Source organism: Ailuropoda melanoleuca, chromosome 8, assembly GCF_002007445.2.
Source record: "Ailuropoda melanoleuca isolate Jingjing chromosome 8, ASM200744v2, whole genome shotgun sequence".
Classification (NCBI taxonomy): Eukaryota; Metazoa; Chordata; class Mammalia; order Carnivora; family Ursidae; genus Ailuropoda; species Ailuropoda melanoleuca.
Genome location: NC_048225.1, coordinates 46,416,306 through 46,441,230, shown reverse-complemented (window position 1 = coordinate 46,441,230; position 24,925 = coordinate 46,416,306). Strand labels below are relative to the sequence as shown.

At 39.5% G+C, this 24,925-nt stretch overlaps 1 protein-coding gene across 1 annotated transcript in view; it reads left to right on the top strand.

Moving 5' to 3' along the window:
* Positions 1-514: 514 nt before the first annotated feature.
* Positions 515-24,925, top strand: part of ANKRD42 (ankyrin repeat domain 42) — a gene marked incomplete at its 5' end in the record, with an annotated part of 64,587 nt that continues 40,176 nt past the window's right edge. The window contains 6 exons of the mRNA XM_034667595.1: positions 515-1,562; positions 5,563-5,726; positions 13,791-13,898; positions 16,882-17,001; positions 17,921-17,981; positions 22,494-22,694. Of these exons, the coding sequence (XP_034523486.1) occupies positions 515-1,562; positions 5,563-5,726; positions 13,791-13,898; positions 16,882-17,001; positions 17,921-17,981; positions 22,494-22,694 (1,702 nt within the window). The remainder of the gene's footprint in view (positions 1,563-5,562; positions 5,727-13,790; positions 13,899-16,881; positions 17,002-17,920; positions 17,982-22,493; positions 22,695-24,925) is intronic.

Below are 24,925 nucleotides of genomic sequence, written 5' to 3'. Positions count from 1 at the left end.
ATTACTGATACCTTGAATCGCCTTACCTACAAACCAGGGACAACACCTACCTTACAAAATCATTCTGAAAATTAAGTACCAAGCAATTACCCCAAAGCCTGGCACTAATAAGCATTCAATAATGAAAGCGGCTGCAGCTGCTCACTTTTCCTCTGGGTCTTTCTCCATACCTGTGAAATGCTAGGGTAAGAACATATTCCCTCCAATGTTCAACAAGCACTGAAAAATAATACTGGGTTTGCCAAGGACGAAGAAAGGCCCCACCCGGCCCGCGCCACACAGGTCACCTATGCAAACTGCAGTTCTGGAACCTCCACCTGCGTCGCTGAGGCATGGAAAGCGCGATGGATGCTAGGCCATTAGAGAGACAGGGCCTAGATACGCTGGACGTAAGACCGCGCCGAATTCTACGAACGCCGGTCCTTACCAACCTCCGATTTCTCTAGAGGCGAAGCCTTGAAAAAGGTGGAGAGGAGGCCGGAAGTGACGCAAGGCCGTGGGGAAGTGGAAATGACCGCAGCACGCCGGAAGTTTACTCGTTTCCAAGACAACGCCTCCAGCGCCCCACCAACCGGTGGCTGGAGTCGGGACGCTGGAAAGCAACTCGGAGGAGAGGTTACCAGCCCACGGCGGCTGCCGCCAGAGCGACTCGCGGGGAGTAGCAACCGAAGACGGCGGCCGCTTCGGTAGTCATCGCGTGTGGAGGATAAACGGCCGACACGGTCAACGCGGCGGCCAGTTAAGGGAAAGAGTTAGCGAAGACCAGGACTTAAGTCCCAGCGAAGACAGGGAAAGAATCCGTGAAGACGGCGGTCACCTCCGTAGGGGCTCTACAAGAAGACTAAGTGAAGCCATCGGTTTCTCCCGCAGTGACTCGAGAAGAGTCAATGAAGACCTGGGCAGTGTCTCTCGGGAGAGAGTTACGGGAGATGGCCGCCGTCACAGCAGGTCCTGGGAGAGAGTAAGAGGAGTCCAAGGCTTCAGCAGCAGCGACGTGAATTTAAGTGAAGTCGGGAGCCACCAAACTAGTGACTGTGAGGGACTGGTCAGAGAAGACCGCGGCCTCTGCTTCAGTGATTCTTGGGTGGGTATCAGAGAAGTCCCGGGCCCCCAACCCAGCGACTCCGGGGATAGAGGCAGTGACCACTGCAGACGCCGCCTCAGTGGCTCTTGGGAGGAAGGGAGTGTCGATGGCGGCCACAGCCTCAGTAATTCCTGGGAGGGAGTAAGTGAAGACCGCGGCTACGCGGCCAGCGACTCCTCCGGGGTGAGCGGCAGCGTAGACGCCAGCCGCTGCCTCCGTGGCTTCTGGGAGAGAGAAAGCATTGACCAGGGTTTCCGCTGCGGGAGCTCCTGGAAGAAAACCAGGGAGGACCGGGTCCCCGGTCTCAGCGACGACGAAGAAGGCAGCCGCTGCAGTGGCTCGTGGGTGACAGCAAGTGAAGATCGCCGCAGCAGCGGGGGCCTGGACTCGAGTCCTCCCCAGAGTCCGAGGGATCGCACCATGCCAGGGGTGTCCGATTCAGGCCTCTCCACCTCCTCGAGGGAGACTGCAACCCCGTGTAAGTCAGACTACTTCGCTTGCCCTTGTCTCTGCCACTCTGCTTTTCTCACTTCACCCACATCAGCGTTGGCCCTTTCTGGCATTTTCCTTTCTCAGCGTCGACTCCTAATTTCCCTTAATTGATCTATTTTAAGTGGGTCCCAAAGTTCACTTGTTTCTCGTCCTCCTTCACTTCAGCTTTCCTCTTTCTTTCCACCTGCTCTATTCCTGAGACTTCTTGCCCAGATTGGCGTAAACGCTTGTTAAATGTTAGGGATCCTTGGCTTATCTGCAACATTTGACCCTGTAGAGATGACTTTAGACTTACCTGGTTTTCTTCCTTACAATGTGTTGCCTCTCCCTTTCCCTTAGATGACTTTTCTTCCATCCTCTCCTTAAAGGCTGTTTTTTCCCCCTTGGATAATGCCATCACTGATGCTTTTTTTCTGGTTATGTACTAGGACTTAAACCCTAGTGAAATCTACATTACTCAATCATCCAGTAAATATTTATTGAGTGCCTACTATTTGTTCTATCTTAAGGTTAAATCACTAAAGAAGACAGGAACATTCCTTACCTTCTAGGAAGAAAGATAAATACTGAGCAAATAATAACCAGTGTGATGAATATTATAAAGAGTAAAGGGAGTAGAGGGCCATTGGCTTCAGCTTCAGTATGGGGTGAGGATGGGTATCAGAAAAAACTAATACTGAGAGACACCTAACACTGAGATCTGCTGCAGACTCATATATACAGCTCCCTTCTGGAACTCTTCCTTTGGCACCTCAAGATCAACATGTGCAAAATGGGATTTTGAATTCATATGCCCTCTCTGTCCTTTGATGTCTGCTGTCTTAATGGAACCACACCACTCAGGTAACTAAGCCAGACACCTTGGAGTCATCCCATTTCTCCTTCCTTATTTCACCCACTGTGTGCATCCAAGTTCAATTCATCCTATTTCCATGTTTGTTGAATCTGTCTCCTTTTCTGTTCCTACTGCCACTCTTTTAGTTGAGGGTTTCAACCTCTGTGGTGTAGACTACCGTAGCTTTTTTCTAACATGGTCTTCCTGAGTCTCTATTCTTGCCTTTTTGCTCCCCTTCAGCAATAGGATGGGGTTTTTGTGTGTGTGTGTGTGTCTGTGGTTTCTTGACCACGTCCTACTGTTCATGCTGTCTAGGATGCCTTTCCCTGACCCCATTCAAACTCCTGCTATTCCTTGAAGATTCATTTTGGATCTTATCTTCCCCAGAAATCCTTTCTGTTCCCCTTTCTTCCTACACTGACTGCGTTAGACATCTTCTGTGCTTCCATAAGCTTTTATGAATATTTATCATTGCTCCTACCATATTTTATGATTTGTGTTTGTATCTTTCTGTGAGTTCTTTGAGGATAGAGACCACGTTGTCTTCATCTTTTTATCTTTATGGTAGACACCAAATTAATGTTGAGTGGATGGATGGGTGAATGAATGAATGAATTGGGATGGGATGGGGTGGAAAAAAAAGGCTGTAAAATTAGATGGAGCCGAATTATGGGATTGCATATATTGTCATTCTGAGAGTTTGTACTTTGTTCTCTAGACCAGCATTGGATAATCAGAAGCAGTTAGTGGAGTAGAGGCATGAAGTGATCAGGATAGTATCTCCGTATAAAATGGATTAGAGTGGGTAGAACATCATTTGTCGGTCTTGTAGTAGTAGTTTAAAGGAGAAGAATGAAGGTCTGACCTAAGGGATTAACATCATTAAACATTAAGTGGCTTGGTTATTTTTGGTCCCTTCCTTGCACCCTTCCCTGTATGTGTATATCTTAATTGTTCTTCAAGGTCTTGCTATAATGTTTACTCCTCCAAAGTCTTAATTTTTCCTGTACTTTCTTAGGACATTACTGTCAGTTTTTTAAAAATTTTATTGAATGTATCCAAATAGATTTTAAAGTGTTGGTGGAAAGAAAATGTATTAAATCCATGTCCATTTTCCATCATATTGAAGCGTGAGAGCTAGGTTCTTGTCTCATGGAGTCCAAGAATGAATCTCGTGGACAAAGGAGAGTGAGCAAAGTGGTAGAGCTTTGTTAAGCAAGGATACAGAAAAAGCTCTCAGGAGTGAGAGAGTTGCCACTGAGGGTTTTTAGTGGCGTTTATTGAGAACTGACTGGGAAACTTGTGGCCTTGAGATTTTTGTGCTATCTTGGTTTGAGCAAGGACTATTGATAACACCTTTAATATCTTAATTTTTTGAGGTTTGGTCATTTTTTTTAAAAAAAGATTTTATTTTTTTAACAGAGAGCGAGACAGCCAGCGAGAGAGGGAACACAAGCAGGGGGAGTGGGAGAAGAAGAAGCAGGCTCCCAGCAGAGCAGGGAGCCCGATGTGGGGCTCGATCCCAGACCGCTGGGATCACGCCCTGAGCCAAAGGCAGACGCTTAACGACTGAGCCACCCAGGCGCCCCAAGCTTTGGTCATGTTCTATGGTACGTTGTAGCTGCCAAAGAAAAATACTCCCTAGCATCCGAGGCCTGTTTCCTTATATCCTTTTCACTCTGTCTTAGTGCTTCTACTTGCCAGGAATAGTCTCAGAGCCTAGCCAGGGGCCCCCAGTCTTTCCCTGCCTATAACTTAACCCTTTCCTTATTCAATATTATCATACTGCTTGGCACGTGGTAGATGCTCAGAAAAGATTTTTGAGTAAAACGTGCAGCATTTTGTTAAGGGATGGTGTAAGATATGATTCCAGCCCTCAAGAAATTAACGTTTGAGTTGTGGAGAAAGGACATACACATAGATAAGTAGTAGTATAGATTGTATAGATTATCTACGAGAAATGTTGGTGAGTTCTTTTGAAAACAATTTGAGGTCGGGAATCGTGCCTTTTTGTTTAGGAAATGCTTTGATTAAACTCTCTACTTCTTTCTCCTGCAGGAACTGTTTGTTCATGCTTAGATACCTTTGTTGCTTCTGGTTTAAGGTACACATTAAAATATTTCACAGTCACGGGGCGCCTGGGTGGCTCAGTGGTTAAGCGTCTGCCTTCAGCTCAGGGCGTGATCCCGGCGTTCTGGGATCGAGCCCCACATCAGGCTCCTCCGCTATGAGCCTGCTTCTTCCTCTCCCACTCTCCCTGCTTGTGTTCCCTCTCTCGCTGGCTGTCTCTATCTCTGTCAAATAAATAAATAAAAATCTTAAAAAAAAAACATAGCATATTAAAAAAAATATTTCACAGTCACAATGTAGTTTTGATGTTTGGAACATTAAATTATAAAATATAAGACCACTGGAGTGTATGAAGTAAACATTGTGACCTGCCATTCCTTTCTTAGTGTAGTACATATGAGAAGGATAAGAAAAATAGATTGATAGAATATACCAGCCTATGTGAGGTAAGGCTCTGGTAAAATCACTGGAGAGTAGGCTTCTGTTATGGAGAATGCACTGGGTGTATTTCAGAATGGTTACTTTCCCCCTTTCCCTGCCAAAGACATGAAGTGATTCTTCTTGACTTTTCACAGTGATAACTTGATGGGATTTACCCGGGGTGGGGGGTGGTGGTGGTAAAATCTATGAAAATGTGGCCCCAAAGAGTTTCTCACTTGTAGGAATACTCGCCCATCCTCTAGCAGTTTGTCAAAATTACCATTTCAGTGCTTCGAAGTTTATGGCTCCAGTGGCTTTTGCTCCAGGTAAGCTGAACTTGTTTGTGTTTCTCTGTATTTGTGTGTCTCTCCAGACTCAGGGAGGCAACTGGCCCTGAGACCTCGGTTCTCTGATGAGTCCAAGAAAAGTTGTTGATTTTCCGTCTATTCAGCTTATCACTACCTATGGGAGTGATAACTTCTGTGCTTTTAATGTGTTTGAGCTGAAATGGAAGTCTGATTGAGATGTTAATCACAAACATCTTCGTAATAAATTGTTTGGAAAGCCAAAGTGATTTTGTGCTTTCTGTTGAATCATTGCTTTAGTCTTTTTTTTTTTTTTAAGTTTTGTAATATATGTTAAGCAATTTGATTTTCAGTAGGTGCCCGGAAGAAGGTGCATTTTGGTAGCATACATGATGCAGTACGGGCTGGAGATGTAAAGCAGCTTTCAGATATAATAGAACGAGGAGCCAGCATTAATGAAGTTGACATTCTCCATAAGTTTACCCCTTTACATTGGGCAGCACATTCTGGAAGTTTGGAGGTAAGAAGCTGTATAAATTATTAAAGTGACGTAAGTTTACAGCTGTGAGCAGTTTTGAAAATTTAGCAGATAGGACTGAGACTTTATGCTAGGCACTGGAAATATTATTCTTTTTCATTTCATTGTAATAGTTGTTCTGGTTACCATGCCTTTATAACAAATTATCCCAAAAGGAAGTGGCATAAAATGACCATTTGTGCTCAGCAGTAAATTAGGAATTTGGATCTCAGGGACAGCTTGTCCCTATTTCATGATGTGTGGGGCTTCAACTAGAAGATTTAAATGCTAGGTCTGGAGTCTTCGGAAGGCTTGTTCATGCAGATGTCTGGTGGAAGATGCTGGCTATTCATTTGGCACCTTAATTCCTCTCAAGATGGGCTTTAATGTGAGGTCTCTCCACCTGGGCTGGTTTGTGATTCCTCACAATGTGTGGCTGCATTCCAAAGGCAAGCGTGGAGGGGAACTTATAGAGGGGTAACATATGAATATCTAGTTCCGTCAATCCTAACATTTTTCCTGTAGTTATTTTAGATTTTTAGAAAAGAAATGGAATATTATAGTTGTATTTGAAGTCCCTTAGCACCCCTTTCAGGTGCCATTCCTTTCCTTCCAACTCCAGAGATAAAACTATTACCCTGAATATGGTGTTTAATATTCCCATCTATATTTTATGTTGTTATTACATATGATTATATGATTGTTTTTAATGACATTTTATATAGATGACATCATACTATGTGTATCATCTTGTAGTTTTTTTGTGTTCAACAACGTATTTTTGAGTCTTAACTATGTGGTTACATTTATGTACTCCATTTCGTTCAGACATGTTATAATAATGTGTTTTTAGACTATTATCAGAATTTATCTTCTGATAAATAGATTGATGGCTGTTTAATTGGTTTCAATTTTTAGCTAGTACAGGCAGTGCTTAGTGAATATTTTTATGCAAAACTTATTCTTGGGTTGTGTGCAAAGCCACCTGGACTTTTTCTTCATGATTCGAGATTGTGTGTAGCTTATTTTCGTGACTACATTTCTTTTTTTTTTTTTTTTTTTAGATTTTTTTTTTTTTTTTCGACAGAGAGATAGAGACAGCCAGCGAGAGAGGGAACACAAGCAGGGGGAGTGGGAGAGGAAGAATCAGGCTTCCAGCGGAAGAGCCTGATGTGGGGCTCGATCCCATTACACCGGGATCACGCCCTGAGCCGAAGGCAGATGCGTGACTACATTTCTTCAGCCTGTGGGCTGCAGTGGGTCTGTTAACTACAAAGTCTCTTGTTGCCCCTGCCACAGAGACTGCTTTCTATGAATATGGTCTCTGTGTGATTTCTTGTTTCTTTGGACTTCTCTGCTTCTTGGAACCAAATGTGGTCCAGAGAATTATATTAAATAGCTTGAACTTTATCCTATAAGGGATAGAGTCACTACAAGGACTTAAGAAAGGTTTCAAGTAACATCAGATATTAGTTTGAGAGCAATAACGTTATACTGATAACTTTATACTGTCCCCAGTTTGTGTGCCCGCCTTGAACTGTTGCAAACAAGGATTTTTGCTTTGGCCTTTTAGTGGCTTCCTTTCACCTATGGGAAATGTGTCTTGACGGTTTTTTCTGAGTTTATAACCCTGGGTGGGTATGTTTTCTGTTTCCTTCCGCATCCCTTTTGGATCTACACTTTGGCAGCTTTCCCATCTGTTCTGTGGCTTCAGATGTCTCCTAGTTTCATCAAACATGGGGTTTTCTTCCCGTTTATCTTGCTTTTTTTTTAATGATTTTGAAGAGAGGAGGAAGTAGTGATATTATTCTGCCATATTCAAATAGGATGGAGTTTCCTCTCTCTTTCCTGGTATCCTTTCAGCCATTCTGATTACTCTCAGTCGTCTTTTTTTTTTTTTTTAAGATTTTATTTATTTATTTGACAGAGATAGAGACAGCCAGTGAGAGAGGGAACACAAGCAGGGGGAGTGGGAGAGGAAGAAGCAGGCTTATATCAGAGGAGCCTGATGTGGGGCTCGATCCCATAACTCCAGGATAACGCCCTGAGCCGAAGGCAGACGCTTAACCGCTATGCCACCCAGGCGCCCCTCTCAGTCGTCTTTGATTAACATCCTCTGCCTGCTCTACAAAAATAGGTATTTTTTATTCTTCTGCTAATGACCTTTTCTCTCCTTCTTCATATCCTCTCTCTAGGTAGTCTTTTAGAGTTCCTTGGCTTTATCACTACTACATAATAATTCATCGATTTGCTTTCTCTCTTGAACTCCAGCTTATGTATCAGGTGCTTGATCAATAGCTCAGGCACATCTGGTAGGATCTCAGATTGGTCTAAAACTAAACCAGTATTCTTTTCCCTCCCTTTCTTAGTTTTCCAGCTAATGACTTTGCATCATTATTGCATTGTCTTCATTTTTTCCAGAAGCAAAACACATACCAACGTTTGTCTGAAGGTGCACTTCATAATGCACATTGATGCGGTGAGAACTGATTACTAGATCCTTGATTTTGTTCCATCTTTGTCTCCTGAGTTTGTCCTCTCCGTCCTCCTAGCCACTGCATTAGATGTAATTAATTTTCTTTTCTGTCTCATCTACCTTTAGTTCATAGTCAGTATGAAGTTATCCCTCTAAAACTAATATCTGATGTTACTTGAAACCTTTCTTAAGTCCATGTAGTGACTCTATCCCCTGTAAGTTACAATAAAGTGTAAGATATTTACTAGAAGGGACTTCTCTGTCCAACCTCATCTCCCATCATACTTGTTTTACTCTGTAGTACTGGTGACACTAGTCTGCTGTTTCATGTTACCATAGACTTTACTCATGCCGTTTTATCTGCTTGGTCTCATCTCTTCCTACTGGTCTCATCTCTTCCTACTGGTTGAAGACCAGGCCAGGCAGCACCCACTTGGCAAAGGCTTCTGTGTTTCCCCCCATAACATCCCCCAATAAGCTACACAGGAGCTACCCCTAAATCTTACACATATTTTTAAAACTGTTTGTATTTATCACATTGAATTTATCACTTTGAACCTCTTAGATTTTGAGCTCTTTGAAGGTACCATTTGGGTTTTATTCCTCTTTTGTCCCAGCATCTGGCATAATGTCTGGCATATTGGATTCTAAGTAAATGTTTGCTGATTGCTGAATTTATTGAATTAAATTTATATTTTAAGTGACTAGAACAGTGTATAACAGATATTCCAGAAATGGTTGTTGAATTTTAACAAAAATAAATCTAAACCAAAAGGTTTTGGTGGCTTTCTACCTTCCCATTTAAAGATCATCTCCTAATTCTCTACTTGAGTACTACATTAATGCTTTTACATATTGTTGTCCCTTCTGAAATATCTTAAGACTGTGGTACTTATGTTGGTAATATGAAATAGTCACTAAATAAACAAGTGGTAAAAACTGCTTTATTAGACTTCAGTTTTTTTCCTTCTGTCAGATGAAATCAGTTTTTGAGCCCCCATGGTAAACTTTACTTCAGATATATTTTTCACTGCCAGAATTTCTTTTCCTCCTTCTTTTTTTTTTTTTTTAATAATTATCTCTTTGTGTATATATTTTTTTTATTTTCTCCAGTTGTACTACATCTTTCACATTTTGAAGTTAAATTGGAAATTCAATAGTATTTCATATATGTGGATAGGAATCAATATTTGAATATTTATTCATGGACACAAAATGATTAAAATTATTCAAAATTAAAATGCATATAAATAAATATACTATAATTAAACTATATTCTCAAAACACGGATATTTTAGTTTTATTTAAATTTCATATAACTCATTTTTATCCACAGCTTTGAAATTGAATTGTTTCCCAAACATATCACGAATTAGGCAAAACTTTAATTCAATTAACACATTTTTATGAGTGTGTGTATGTATAAAAACTTGTTTTTAAAGATTTAATTAATTTATTTGACAGAGAGAGAGAGAGAGGGAGTATAAGCAGGGAGAGCAGCAGAGGGAGTGGGAGACATAGGCTCCCCACTGAGCAAGGAGCCCCATGTGGGACTTGATCCCAGGACCCTGGGATTATGACCTGAGCTGAAGGCAGACCTTTAAGCGACTGAGCCATCCAGGCATCCCCATATATTAATTTTTATTGAAGATTTTGTTTTTATTTTTTTAAAAAAGATTTTGAGAGACAGCGAGCATGTGCACAGAAGCAGGGAGAAAGGCAGAAGAAGGGGGAGAAGCAGACTCCCCACTGAGCAGGGAACCCGATATTGGGCTTGATCCCAGGACCCTGAGATCATGACCTGGGCCGAAGGCAGATGCTTAACTGACTGAGCTGCCCAGGCACCTCTGAAGATCTTATTTTATTTTTTAAAGTAATTTCTACACCCAACATTGGGTTTGAACTCACAACCCTGAGTCACATGCTCCACTGACAGAGCCAGCTAGGTGCCCATATATATATTTTTTATAAGTGTACTCTTTAATCCCCATCGCCTATTTCAGCCACTCCCCACCCACCTCTTCTCTGATAACCGTCAGTTTGTTCTCTATAGTTAAGAGTCTGTTTCTTGGTTTGTCTTTTTTTCCTTTGCTCATTGTTTTGTTCCTTAAATTCCACATGTAAGGGAAATCATTTAAGGAATTTGTTCCTTAAATTCCACATGTAAGGGAAATCATTTCTCTGACTTACTTCTCCTTGTCTGTGTTTTCTATTTGATGAGTCATTGTCATCATACTTTCCTTTAATTCTTTAAATTCTTTTAAAAACAACACACTCTTAGGTCAGTGATTGATCAGAGGTTGTGTTTAAATACCTTGAACCAATAAGGATTCCATCTTTTGCTGAGTCTGTGTGTGCAGTTTGGGGAATATTTTCCAAATCCAAGCAGTTTACAAGTCAACTTGACTTTCCTTTTTTTTCCCAAATGTGTTTTCAAGGCCTTATGTTTAGCCAGGAATGTCTAGCCAACTTGGACCCTCTTCAATCTTTCCTGAATATAAGCAGTTTTGTACATGTACATGGCCTTGTAGATTATAAGAGATAAATGGAATCTTAGCAATACCCACTTGCTGTCTCATTTCTTGGATTTTTTCCATTAATTTTCTGGGTGGTCTTTAGTTTTATTGTTTGCCTTCACCAGGATTGTGACTTAAGGTGAGCTCTGATGTTGGCTTTCCCAGGTTTTTGGCCCCTGAGGTTGGAATTGTTTTTGACTTTGTGCCTGGGCATGGAAATTTCATTCCTTCCAGCAGGGCAGTCGAGCTGTCCAGCTGGGCAGAACTTCTGCACCATGTAGCTCAGGGTGGGGATAGTTATAGTCTCAGGCTTTTTGCTGCAGACTCCACCTGCTGTTACTGAGATTCAGAACATTTTCTTGAGTTAATGCTTCTTATTTTGTTATGTGCCTCTGACAAATTCCCAAGGTCTTTACATGGTTGTTTTTGACAACTTTGTCTAGTTTTTTTTTGGAGATTTTATTTATTTGAGAGAGAGCATATGCACACATGAGTGGGAGGAGGGGGCAGAGGGAGAGGGACAAGCAGAATCCCTGCTGAAGGTGGAGCCTGACATGGGGCTCTATTCTAGGACCCTGAGTTCATGTATGACCTGAGCTGGAGTCAGATGCTTAACTGACTGAGCCACTGAGGTGCCTCCACTTTGTCTAGTTTTGTCACTGCTTCTTGGGGAGGATTTGCCAAGCTCCTCACTTAGCCATTTCTGAAGTCTTACTGATTGACCAGTTGATGTTTTTTAAGATTTTATTTATTTATTTGACAGAGAGACAGCCAGTGAGAGGGGGAACACAAGCAGGGGGAGTGGGAGAGGAAGAAGCAGGGTCCCAGAGGATGAGCCTGACATGGGGCTTGATTCCAGAATGCTGGGATCACGCCCTGAGCCAAAGGCAGATGCTTAACGACTGAGCCACCCAGGTGCCCCTGACCAGTTGATTTTTAAAAAAGATTTTATTTACTTATTTGAGAGAGAGAGCACAAGTCAGGGGCTGCAGAGGGAAAGAGAGAAACAGACTCTCCACTGAACAGGGATCCCGGCGTGGGGCTTGACCCCAGGACCCCGAGATCATGACCTGAGCTGAAGGCAGATGATTAACCGACTGAGCCACCCAGGTGCCCCCGATCAGTTGATTTTTGACAAAGATGCAAATGAAATCCAATGGAGGGGTGCTTGGGTGGCTCAGGTGGTTGAATGTCTGCCTTTGGCTCAGGTTGTGATCTCCAGGTTGTGGGATTGAGCGCCATGTGAGGCTCCCAGATCAGTGGGAAGTCTGCTTCTCCCTCTCCCTCTGCCTCCCTGCTTGTGCTCTGTCTCTCTCTCTCAAATGAATGGATAAAACCTTAAAAAAAAAAAAAGCCAGTGGAGAACAGATAGTGTTTTCATTAAATGATACTGACATAATGGAACAGTCGTATGTGACAAAATGATATATCTGGCACTTTATGTAAAAATGTACTCAAAACAGATCATAAACAAATGTAACACTTAACCTCCTAAAACTTCTAGAAGAAAACATAAGAGAAAAATCTTTGCAAATCATATCTCTAAGAACTTGTAGCCAGAACATATGAAACTCTGATAGTTCCATAGTAAGAAAACAAAAAACCCAATTAAAAAATGGGCAAATGACTTTGACACTTCAAGAGGACATGTGGATGGCAATTGAACACATGAAAAGATGTCCAATATCATTAGCCATTAAGGAAATGCATATTAAAAACACAGATGCCAATACACACCTATTAGAATGGCAAAACAAAACCAAAAAATGATACTACCAATATTGGCAAGAATATGGAGCAACTGCAACTCTTATACATTGCTAATGGAAATGTAAAATGGTACAGCCACTTTGGAAAAACAGTGTGGCTGTTTCTTACAAAGTTGAACATGTACTTACCTATGTTCCAGTAATCCTACTTACATATTTACCCAGGAGAAATAGAAAACTTGTTACGTGAATGTTTATTTTCCTGTAACTGAACAGTGTTAGCATGTAGTAGTCTCTCCATAAATATTTGTTGATAAATGGGTGACTTACTGTGATTAGTATTGATGTTGAGCTTTTATTTAATCTTTGTATTTTATTGGCCATTTATCTCTGTGACAGGCCCAATGATACCTAAATGTTAAGCCTTTCAACCAATGATATGGGTATGACTGATGTGACAGTATATCCCAATGATACAATGAATTCTTTGAAAAAAACTTTTTTTTTAATATATTTTTTAAAGATTTTATTTATTTATTTGACAGAGTAAGAGACAGCCAGCGAGAGAGGGAACACAAGAAGGGGGAGTGGGAGAGGAAGAAGCAGGCTCATAGCAGAGGAGCCTGATGTGGGGCTTGATCTCACAACGCTGGGATCACGCCCTGAGCCGAAGGCAGACGCTCAACCGCTGTGCCACCCAGGCGCCCCTGAAAAAGAAACTTCTTGAAGATAGCATCTCCAAACTTGAACATATAAAGACACTAACACCATCTGTGGCACAGACCTCTAGTACTGTATTGAGATTTACATTAATTAAAAAAGATATTAAATGAAGATGCATTTGACTCTCCCCCCATTTTTTGTAAGCCACTTTTTTCTTTTTTAAAGAGTATTATCAGAATAACAGTGTTTGCTCCAATACAGAAGCATCTGGGCCCATTTAAAGATCTGTGGCAGAGGTTGCAAACTGGCAGGCATTGAGTGAATTTGACTCACAGATGTGTTTTGTTTGGCTTATACAGTATGGGTGAAATATAAGATTTGGATCAGCATTTCACTTACAGTAACAACTGGCTGGGATTAAGTAGCATTTATTCCTTATGGACAAGGAATGCTATCTTCCTGAAATACTCCCACTGTTCCGTGTTGTTGCCACAGCTCCCACTGTTCCCTGTTGTTGACCCAATAATAAGGCCAAGTGGAGGTTACCATATCATTGTTCTTGTGCTTTTATTTTTCTTAAACTTAGCCCCCTCATTTACCTGTGATGTTTCCCAGGCTGTGGTATTTCAAGATGATAGACTAAATTTCAAAGATCTAAAGATGTTAAAAAAAAATCTGCCTTATGGTTGTTTTCTTAATTTAGTGTCTTCATTGGCTCCTCTGGCATGGAGCTGATATCACACAAGTAACCATGAGAGGTTGGACAGCAGCTCACATAGCTGCAATCAGAGGTCAGGATGCTTGTATGCAGGTAAGAATAACTTTGGTTACTTTTAAAAAGTCAATACATTTAATAACTTTAGCATAGTTTAGTTGGGCTATTCCTTTTATTCTAATAATTTGGCCCATAGATTTAGTTCTTTGTCCTAAACAAGTACTTACTGAATTCTGTGACTCAGATATTTGGTACCAAATACAGCTTGTGTAAGACTGGGGATCCTTTTATCTTTGAAGTAATTGGCTATCTGATGGGTTGTTTTAAAGGGATGTCGCAGACAAGATTATTTCCTTAATAGCTTGTCATACCTAAAATTTCTTATTTAATGTATTTCCTGGCCAGAGTTACACATTAATATGTACAGGATCTAGCTTATTAGATTAACTTGATATAATCGATGTACTGAAATAGACTGGAATTTGGAGGAATACAAAATTGTATAAGCAAACAGTTCCTGCCTCTAAGAAGCCTGAAATTCTATTTGGGATGACAGGCTCTCTACTCAGTGAGTTACAAAACAATACAAAGTACAGTCTATGATTACGGTTCTAATGATTAGAAGGATATAGAGAAATCATTAATGGAGGCAATAAAACTTCAACTAAGCTGAAAGGAACAGGTGGATTTCAGAAAGGTAAGGAGCAACGAAAAATGATTATCATTTTTTATGTGTGAATTACAGTTTCCCATACATCACTTCATTTAATACAACCATCTTATGAGTTCCCCTTTTTATAGCTAAAGAATCAGATTCAGAGAGTTAAGTACCTTGCCTAAGTAAGTGACAAAACCAGGATTTGAACCTAGATTTTATTCTATTAATTTCTATGCTGCAATTCTATGTGAAGTACTTGAATTGGAAAAATTAGGTGTGTTCGGGGGATAAACTATTATATGAATTTGACTGAGTGGTAGATGTTTTGTTGTTGTATACAGTTATGAATTAAGTTTGGATAGCCAGGTATGTAAAATGTCTTAGAAGTAGAATAAAGATTCATTTGTATAAGAGTTTTTATACGCATACTAATATATACTCTTACACATACATGTAACACACATATATACTTATGCATACATACACATGCATATGGACATTAACAGAGGAATGAAGTAATGAAAGCAGTATTTCAGGAAATTATTCTAAAAAGATGTATCTGGGATTACCTAGGATGAGAAGATAGTTTGGAGGCAAGAAGACCAGTTAAAGACTTTTGGTGTCATCACTACCCACAGAAGACTTTTGGTGTCATCACTACCCACAGAGGGAGAAGTCAGGTGGTGGCAGTGGGAAAGAAAGAAAACGATTGAAGACATCTTGCAAAGCAGGCGTTGACAGAGTAGAGTGAAAATTTTAAAGTTTTGAGGCAGAATGGCAGATACGGGTGACAACATGACAGGGAAATCTGAAAGGCAGGGGAGATGTGGGAGCAAAAATGTTGAATTCAATTTGGCACATGTTGTTTATGGGGCTTGTAGGTCATTTGGGTGCAGAAGGTCCAGGCAGTTGAAAGGGGTGCTAGAGACAAAGATTTCAGGAGTAATAAAGTATAGAGAAGAGAATAGACTATTGGAGAGTAAATGTTGAGGAATGTTACTAGTAGTGATGGTAGGAAGCAGAGAAATGAGTAAATAATTCAGAGGAGGAAGTCAGAGATAGGGGAGCCAGGATGCATTTGGCTGTGCAAATGAGGGAAGAAGGATTAGGCCGAGTGTCAGAGTTATGTGATGAAACTAAGGAAATGCCATTGGACTTGAGAGCTCACTACAAGGTGAGATTTGCTGTATTTCCGTGCAGTGGTAGGGATGGCACCTTGTTTGCAGGTCAATTTGAAGTTGAGGCATTGAGGTAGTAATTTGAGAAGCAGGCAGTGAAAGAGAAAATAAAATAGTTACTTCAGGGGATATCAGGGTCAAATGAAGTTTTACTTGATGCTTTCCTTCCTCTAAGCATTAGATCAAACCATTCCCATGGCTCTGATTGTCCTTGTCTTCCTCAAAGGGATCTTTTCATTCTCAGAGAATTTGTGGTACTTTTTTGGCACTATACTGTGTAGTTGTTGCTTATGAAGGACTGTTTTATATAATTGATTATCATTGTCTCTACATATATCCTAATTCCCTAATTTGACATGTTTTCATATTCCTTGTAGTGATTTTTAAAATATAGTAAATACTCAATATGTGGTTTGTGATGATTATTGACTAGTTTGTTAATTATGGAGACTATTCTTAAAGCTTTTGATATGAATTATGACTGAGTTTTTTGTGAAGATACTTGTAAATACAGGCTGGTTAAAAAAGAAGGTCTGAGGGAGTAAAACTAAAAAATATTAACTAATAGTTTGTGGGTTTTTTTATTATGTTCAGTTAGCTACTGTGTAGTACATCATTAGTTTTTGACGTAGTGTTCAATGATTCAGTAGTTGCGTATGACACCCAGTGCTCATCACAACACGTGCCCTCCTTAAACAGATTACTGGGTATATTATATAGAGGGGTGTGCTGTGTATATGATATAAGCCTTATACAGAAACCAGGCCAGTTGTAAATTCAGATGGAATCTCCTCAGATGTAGTTAGAAATTGATTTGGAGCTAGAACTAGTGACTTTAATAATGAAATTCTCCTACAGTATATTCAAAACCCAGCCAATAGAAGATTCTGTTTTTGAAATAGTGACAGTTTACTTTTCAGTTTATTAGCTTAACATTAAAGTATTTAACTTAGTGGTTATTAATCTCTGTTTCTGAAAAGCGTGCCTGATAAATTGTATGTACATGCTCAAATTAGAATGTGAAATAAGGCATTATAAATATCTCCTAGGCAAGGTTAAAAAGGATCTCAAGCATTTTCTTAGAATTAGCTAAGAATTTCTCATATTTTGTCTGTGGCACATGTATAAGAACTTATATAATAATGTAGCTCTAGATTGAATAAATTGCTTGCCTATTATACATCTGCATTTATGATTTAACATATGTATTTATGTACACTCACTGTTATTTCTCGATTTTTAGGCTCTCATAATCAATGGGGCAAATCTGGCAGCTCAAGATGATTGTGGATGCACTCCTTTACATCTTGCTGCAACACATGGACGTTCTTTCACTTTACAAATAATGCTCCGCAGTGGAGTGGTGAGAGATTCCTGTTAATATGTGAGAATGTGTAATCATATACAGGGAATAGCATTTGGTAGCCTAGTTCTCTCTTCCTGACTTTTTAAATCCCTTATATGACCTTGGGGGAACTAATTTGATCTCTTTCTTTAGCTTTTCCGTCTTTAAACATAGGAGCAATAATTTAAATAAAGCTTCAAAAAAACCCAGTTTAGCAGTAACAAGTATTTCAGAGGCTATGGGTTCCTCATGTCAGTTCAGAGTTTAACTGGGAAGATTCTGAAGCTTCCAAACACATTTCAACCAGTGATTGTAAATCTTTCAGAATTTCTGTGCATTTACCTATTTGTTTTATAACTTATTTCATACACTAATTTAGAAAGTGATTTTTATCTCTGGAAATTTCTTTCTTTTTTTTCTTTTTTGAAGATTTTATTTATTTATTTGAGAAAGAGAGAGAGTGAGTGCACACATGAGTACAGGGTGCAGGGGGAGAGGGAGAAGCAGATTTCCTACTGAGCAGGGAGCCTGATGTGGGACTTGATTCCAGGACCCTGAGATCATGACCTGAGCCTAAGGCAGATGCTTAACTCTCTGAGCCACCCGGGTACCCCTATCTCCAGAAATTTCATTCGTTGTGATACTTATTTTTAATATTATCCAGTGGTTGTAAAAAATAACTATAAGAAAAGAACTACCTATATCGAAGACATTATGGTAAGAGTTGCTGTTTCTGTAGTTAGAGAAAAAGTGAAGGGCCTATTATGTATCTTTTTTTTATTAACTCTTTATGCTTTCAAGGATATGATTGGATCATTTGAATCCATCCCTTACATTTTAATGGTCAGAAGCCTGTGACCAGTAAAATGACTAGTTAAGTTCCCCTTTTTTTGAAGATTTTTAAATTTATTTTTAAAGATTTATTTATTTATTTTAGGGAGAGAGCATGAGTGGGAGGGGCAGAGGGACAGGGAATGGGAATCCCAAGCAGACTCTTTGCTGAACATGCCGCCGCATGTGGGGCTCGATCCCACAACCCTGAGATCACGACCTGAGCTGAAACGAAGAGGCTGATGCTCAGTGGACTGTGCCACCCAGGTGCCCGTGATTTATTTATTTATTGGAGAGAGGGAGGGGTGGGGTGTAGGGGAGAGAGAGAGAACCCCANGATGGCTGCATAATTTTCCATTGTATATATATATCACATCTTCTTTATCCATTCATCTGTCGATGGACATCTGGGCTCTTTCCATAGTTTGGCTATTGTGGACATTGCTGCTATAAACATTGGGGGTGCACATGCCCCTTTGGATCACTACATTTTTATCTTTGGGGTAATACCCAGTAGTGCAATTGTTGGGTCATAGGGTAGCTCTATTTTCAACTTTTTGAGGAACCTCCATACTGTTTTCCAGATTGCCTACACCAGCTTGCATTCCCACCAACAGTGTAGGAGGGTTCCACTTTCTCTGCATCCTCACCAAAATCTGTTGTTTCCTGACTTGTTAATTTTAGCCATTGTGATTGGTGTGAGGTGGTATCTCATTGTAGTTTTGATTTGTATTTCCCTGATGCCAAGTGATGTTGAACACTTTTTCATGTGTCTGTTGGCCATTTGGATGTCTTCTTTGCAGAAATGNGTGCACATGCCCCTTTGGATCACTACATTTTTATCTTTGGGGTAATACCCAGTAGTGCAATTGTTGGGTCATAGGGTAGCTCTATTTTCAACTTTTTGAGGAACCTCCATACTGTTTTCCAGATTGCCTACACCAGCTTGCATTCCCACCAACAGTGTAGGAGGGTTCCACTTTCTCTGCATCCTCACCAAAATCTGTTGTTTCCTGACTTGTTAATTTTAGCCATTGTGATTGGTGTGAGGTGGTATCTCATTGTAGTTTTGATTTGTATTTCCCTGATGCCAAGTGATGTTGAACACTTTTTCATGTGTCTGTTGGCCATTTGGATGTCTTCTTTGCAGAAATGTCTGTTTATGTCTTCTGCCCATTTCTTGATTGGATTATTTGTTCTTTGAGGGTTGAGTTTGATAAGTTCTTTATAGATTTTGGATACTAGTCCTTTATCTAATATGTCATTTGCAAATATCTTCTCCCATTCTGTCAGTTGTCTTTTGGTTTTGTTGACTATTTCCTTTACTGTGTAAAAGCTTTTTATCTTGATGAAGTCCCAATAGTTCATTTTTGCCCTTGCTTCCCTTGCATTTGGTGATGTGTTTAGGAAGAGGTTGCTGCCTGTGTTCTCCTTAAGGATTTTGATGGATTCCTGTCTCACATTTAGGTCTTAAATCCATTTGGAGTCTGTTTTTGTGTATGGTGTAAGGAAATGGTTCAGATTCATTCTCCTGCATGTGGTTGTCCAATTTTCCCAGTACCATTTGTTGAAGAGAGTGTCATTTTTCCATTGAACATTCTTTCCTGCTTTGTCAAAGATTAATTGACCATAGAGTTGAGGGTCCATTTCTGGGCTCTCTATTCTGTTCCATTGATCTATGTGTCTGTTTTTGTGCCAGTACCATACTGTCTTGATAATTACAGCTTTGTAATAGAGCTTGAAGTCCAGAATTGTGGTGTCACCAGCTTTCCTTTTCATTTTCAACATTCCTCTGGATATTTGGGGTCTTTTCTTGTTCCATACAGATTTTAGGATTATTTGTTCCATTTCTGTGAAAAAAGTGGATGGTATTTTGGTAGGGATTGCATTAAATGTGTAGATTGCTCTAGGTAGCATAGACATTTTCACAGTATTTGTTCTTCCAATCCATGAGCATGGAACGTTTTTCCATTTCTTTGTGTCTTCCTCAATTTCTTTCATGAGTATTCTATAGTTTTCTGAGTACAGATTCTTTGTCTCTTTGGTTAGATTTATTCCTAGGTATCTTATGGTTTTGGATGCAATTGTAAATGGTATCAACTTCTTAATTTCTCTTTCTTCTGTCTTGTTGTTGGTATATAGAAATGCAACTAATTTCTTTGCATTGATTTTATATCCTGCCACTTTACCGAATTCCTGTATGAGTTCTAGCAGTTTTGGGGTGGAGTCTTTTGGGTTTTCTACATAAAGTATCATATCATCTGCAGAGTGAGAGTTCGAATTCTTCTTTGCCAATTCAGATGCCTTTTATTTCTTTTCATTGTCCGATTGCTGAGGCTAGGACTTCTAGTATTATATTGAATAGCAGTGGTGATAGTGGACATCCCTGCCATGTTCCTGACCTTAGGGGAAAAGCTTTCAGTTTTTTCCCATTGAGAATGATATTCGCTGTGGGTTTTTCATAGATGGCTTTTATGCTATTGAGGTATGTACCCTCTATCCCTACACTGTGAAGAGTTTTAATAAAGAAAGGATGCTGTACTTTGTCAAATGCTTTTTTGCATCTATTGAGAGTATCATATGGTTCTTGTCCTTTCTTTTATTAATGTAGTGTATCACAATGATTGATTTGCAGATGTTGAACTAACCTTGCAGCTCAGGAATAAATTCCACTTGGTCGTGGTGAATAATCCTTTTAATGTACTGTTCGCTCCTATTGGCTAGTGTTTTGGTGAGAATTTTTGCATCCATGTTCATCAGGGATATTGGCCTATAATTCTCTTTTTTGGTGGTGTCTTTGTCTGGTTTTGGGATCAAGGTAATGCTGGCCTCATAAAATGAGTTTGGAAGTTTTCCTTCTATTTTTTGTAAGAGTTTCAGAAGAATAGGTATTAATTCTTCTTTAAATGTTTGGTAGAATTCCCCTGGGAAGCCGTCTGGCCCCGGACTCTTGTTTATTGGGAGATATTTGATTACTGCTTTAATTTCCTTGCTGGTTATGGGTCTGTTCAGGTTTTCTATTTCTTCCTGCTTTGGTTTTGGTAGTTTATACATCTCTAGGAATGCATCCCTTTCTTCCAGATTGTCTAATTTGTTGGTGTATAGTTGCTCATAATATATTCTTAAATCTGTTTGTATTTCTTTGGTGTTTGTTGTGATCTCTCCTCTTTCATTCATGATTTTATTTGTTTGGGTCCTTTCTGTTTTCTTTTTGATAAGTCTGGCCAGGGGTTTGTCAATCTTGTGATTCTTTCAAAGAGCCAAGTCCTAGTTTTGTTAATTTGTTCTACTGTTCTTTTGGTTTGTATTTCATTGATTTCTGCTCTGGTCTTTATTATTTCTCTTCTCCTGCTGGGTTTAGGCTTTATTTGCTGTCCTGTCTCCAGCTCCTTTAGGTGTAGGGTTAGGTTGTATATTTGAGAACTTTCTTGTTTCTTGAGAAAGGCTTGTATTGCTATATACATTCCTCTTAGGACCGCCTTTGCTGCATCCCAAAGATTTTGAGCAGTTGTGTTTTCATTTTCATTTGTTTCCATGAATTTTGTAGATTATTCTTTAATTTCCTGGTTGACCCGTTCATTCTTTAGTAGGATGCTCTTTAGCCTCCATGTATTTGAGTTCTTTCCAGAGAAGTTGAGTTTTTGATGTTAAGTTCCCAATGCCTATAAAAGATGTAGGTGTATGTATGATGAATGAGCTGTTAGAGGAGTCTCAGGTTTTATGGGGAGTTTTTTGGTTTTTTTTAGGTTCAGTTGAGAAAGTGTAGAGTGGCATGTGCCATCAGCTTATCTTTGGGTTTTGTTACATCTTGTTTCTCCTGCTTTACACCGGTCACTTAGGCACTGCCCTATTTCTCCAGTGGCAAGGTTTATATATTTATTGGGTTGTTTCCCAAGTAATCACTTCTCCAGAGATGTAAAGCCTCCCATTGTAATCACTGCCTCTAAGCTTGTAATACCCCAGAACCATTCCTATTTTTTGCAGATTTTGGCTTGTGGCTCTCCTTCAGTCTGATTCAGTATGTTTTCTTTCAGGGGTTCCGTAACATTTGTTGTTTGTTCTTGGTGTTCTCATTTGTTTTTCCAGTCTTTTTTGGCTTCAAAAAATATCTTTTCTGTTATTTTCAAGGATTGAGAATAGAAATGGTGAGGTAGTATGTGTGCTTTGTCTGCAGTTTTGATCCAGTCTGTTTTTAATAAAAATAATTAATGTCTGTGAAAAGGTGACAAAATACATAATGATAAAAATAACATTCATAATTGCATAGTGACTATTTTGGTTTATTTTTCCCACTTTTTTCCAAAACATTAAAATAAGTTTACCTATCATTAGTCTTACATAGCAAGTATTTTCTCATGTAATTATAAGCGGCATAATTGTGATTTCACTTTTCAAGAAAATATCCTGGGGCCTGCTCTTTGGTATCTCTCATCTGGTGTCTGTACATTCACAGTATGTGTTAACTCTTTAATCATTTCGTCTGTTGCTTTGGCATGACTAGAAGGCTGAGTAAGGACTTGGGGGTTGGAAAAAAATGTGTTATCTTGCTCAGAGTATGTCCCTGTTACAGATGAAGGGACAGTCATCTCCCTGTGAGGATAAGAGCCAATGTTGTTATTTCTTTTTCAAGTTATTTTAAAGTCAATTTACAAATTAATTTTTTTCTCTTTCTCCTATAGTTCACTTAGCAGCCATGGAAGGTCACCTTTACTGCTTTAAATTCCTCCTCAGTAGAATGAACAGTACAACACAAGCTTTAAAAGCCTTCAATGATAATGGAGAAAATGTATTGGATCTGGCCCAGAGGTTCTTTAAGCAGAACATTTTGCAGTTTATCCAAGGGACTGAGTATGAAGGAAGTGATCTGAAAGATCAGGAAAGTAAGTAATAAACCTGAAATGTTTTATTTAGCATTTAATAAGTAGGAAAAAAAGAAGTTATAAGGCAAATGTTATGTTTATTTTTTTTTAATTTTTATTTTTTTTTAAAGATTTTATTTATTTATTCGACAGAGATAGAGACAGCCAGCGAGAGAGGGAACACAAGCAGGGGGAGTGGGAGAGGAAGAAGCAGGCTCACAGCAGAGGAGCCTGATGTGGGGCTCGATCCCATAACGCCAGGATCACGCCCTGAGCTGAAGGCAGACGCTTAACTGCTGTGCCACCCAGGCGCCCCCAAATGTTATGTTTAAATATGCTACTTATAATTGTCCACACATTCATTTTCTCTTCTTTATTATGAAATATTTTAGGCAGAAACATATAGAGATTAATGTAATGAACATTTTTTATGACATTTATTTAAGGATAAAGTGCTATACATTTAAAAGCTTCTTGGTTCTGTCTCTATTATTCTTTTTTTTTAATTCTTAGAGGTAACCATTGTTTTAGATTTATAATTCCATCCTATAGGTTTTATATTTAGTGTGTATGTACGCCCCCAAAATATGCACTATTGTGTGTTTTTAGAGTAATAGACTAACATGTTCTAAGAAATCTTAAAATTCAGCAGCTTAAGGATTTATGACAGCCCAGGTTGAAGAGTGAATTTGTGCTGTACAGTCATTCAATAACTGGTTTTCTTCCCAACTAGCTCTCTCTGCTTGTAGGGAATTGAATTTAATTTAGCAGGAGGTGGGGAGGAAGCAAGACTATAAGGTTAGGACCAGAGATTTTCAAGGTCTAATTTGTATTCATCACTTTTGGCAACATTCCATTGGCAAAAGTTTAGTCACATGGGCACACTAGCTGTGAGGAAGCCTGGAGGATTCAGTACCTAGCTGAGAAGACTCACCTCAGCTGCAACTCTCTTACTATTGAAGGAAGAACATTTTAGTGGACAGCTAGCAGTCCTGGAAACTTCTTTTAAAATCTTAGGAAAATGGCATTTAAAACAGTATGCATTCTTCTATTCCTTGCTTTTTTCCACAAAATACTATGTTTTTGAGATTTATTAGGCTGATGGAAGTATCCTAGTTTATTCTTTTTGTTCATTTAGTATTGCATTTTATGAAAACCATTGTTTATCCATTTTCCAATTTGATAGTTAGATTGTTTTTCACTATTACAGCGAGTGTGGTCATGAATATTCTTGAACATGCCTCTGTAAGTACATGTACAAGAGTCTTTAGAGAAATGCTTCACTACCTTCACACATAGTCCACGTAGACAGTATTTGTATGGCACACTGGGATTGTTGGGTGTGGCTTCTTGAGGTACTGCCTATCTTCTCTGAAGACTGAGAGTTAAGAGCTCTGCTTGGGTAAAAAGGTGTGCAGTTCTACTTTAGGGTTTGATTGGCGGGATATGCACATCTTCAGTGTACATAGGGATTGTTAGATTCTTCATCAGACTAGTTGTAGAAGTTTATACTCTCATCAGCAATGTTTGGTGGGAATTTAGAGGAACGATATTCAGTATTCTCAGACTTTAAAATATTTGCCAGTTAAGTATGAAAAGGCTTAATTTGTATTTTGATTTGCATTTTCTTTTTTTTCTTTATTTTTTTTATTATATTATGTTAGTCACCATACAGTACATCCCTGGTTTCTGATGTAAAGTTCGATGATTCATTAGTTGCGTATCACACCCAGTGCACCATGCAATATGTGCCCTCCTTACTACCCATCACCGGTCTATCCCATTCCCCCACCCCCTTCCTCTCTGAAGCCCTCAGTTTGTTTCTCAGAGTCCATAGTCTTTCATGCTTCATTCCCCCTTCTTTTTTTTTTTTTTTAAATATTTTGTTTATACATTTATTTGCCAGAGAGAGACAGCCAACGAGAGAGGGAACACAAGCAGGGGGAGTGGGAGACAAAGAAGCAGGCTCCCATTGGAGAAGCCTGATGTGGGGCTCGATCTCAGAATGCTGGGACCACGCCCTGAGCCAAAGGCAGATGCTTAACGACTGAGCCACCCAGGCGCCCCCAAGATTTAAGTTTAAAAATGAGCAAGCTCAGCTCTGGGGAAGCCAGTATCCCGCCACATTACTGAATTGCTCTATAACTTCTAATAGTTTGGGAGTGGATTCTTTTGGGTTTTCCATATAGAGTATCATGTCATCTGCGAAGAGAGACATTTTGACTTCTTCTTTGCCGATTTGGATACCTTTT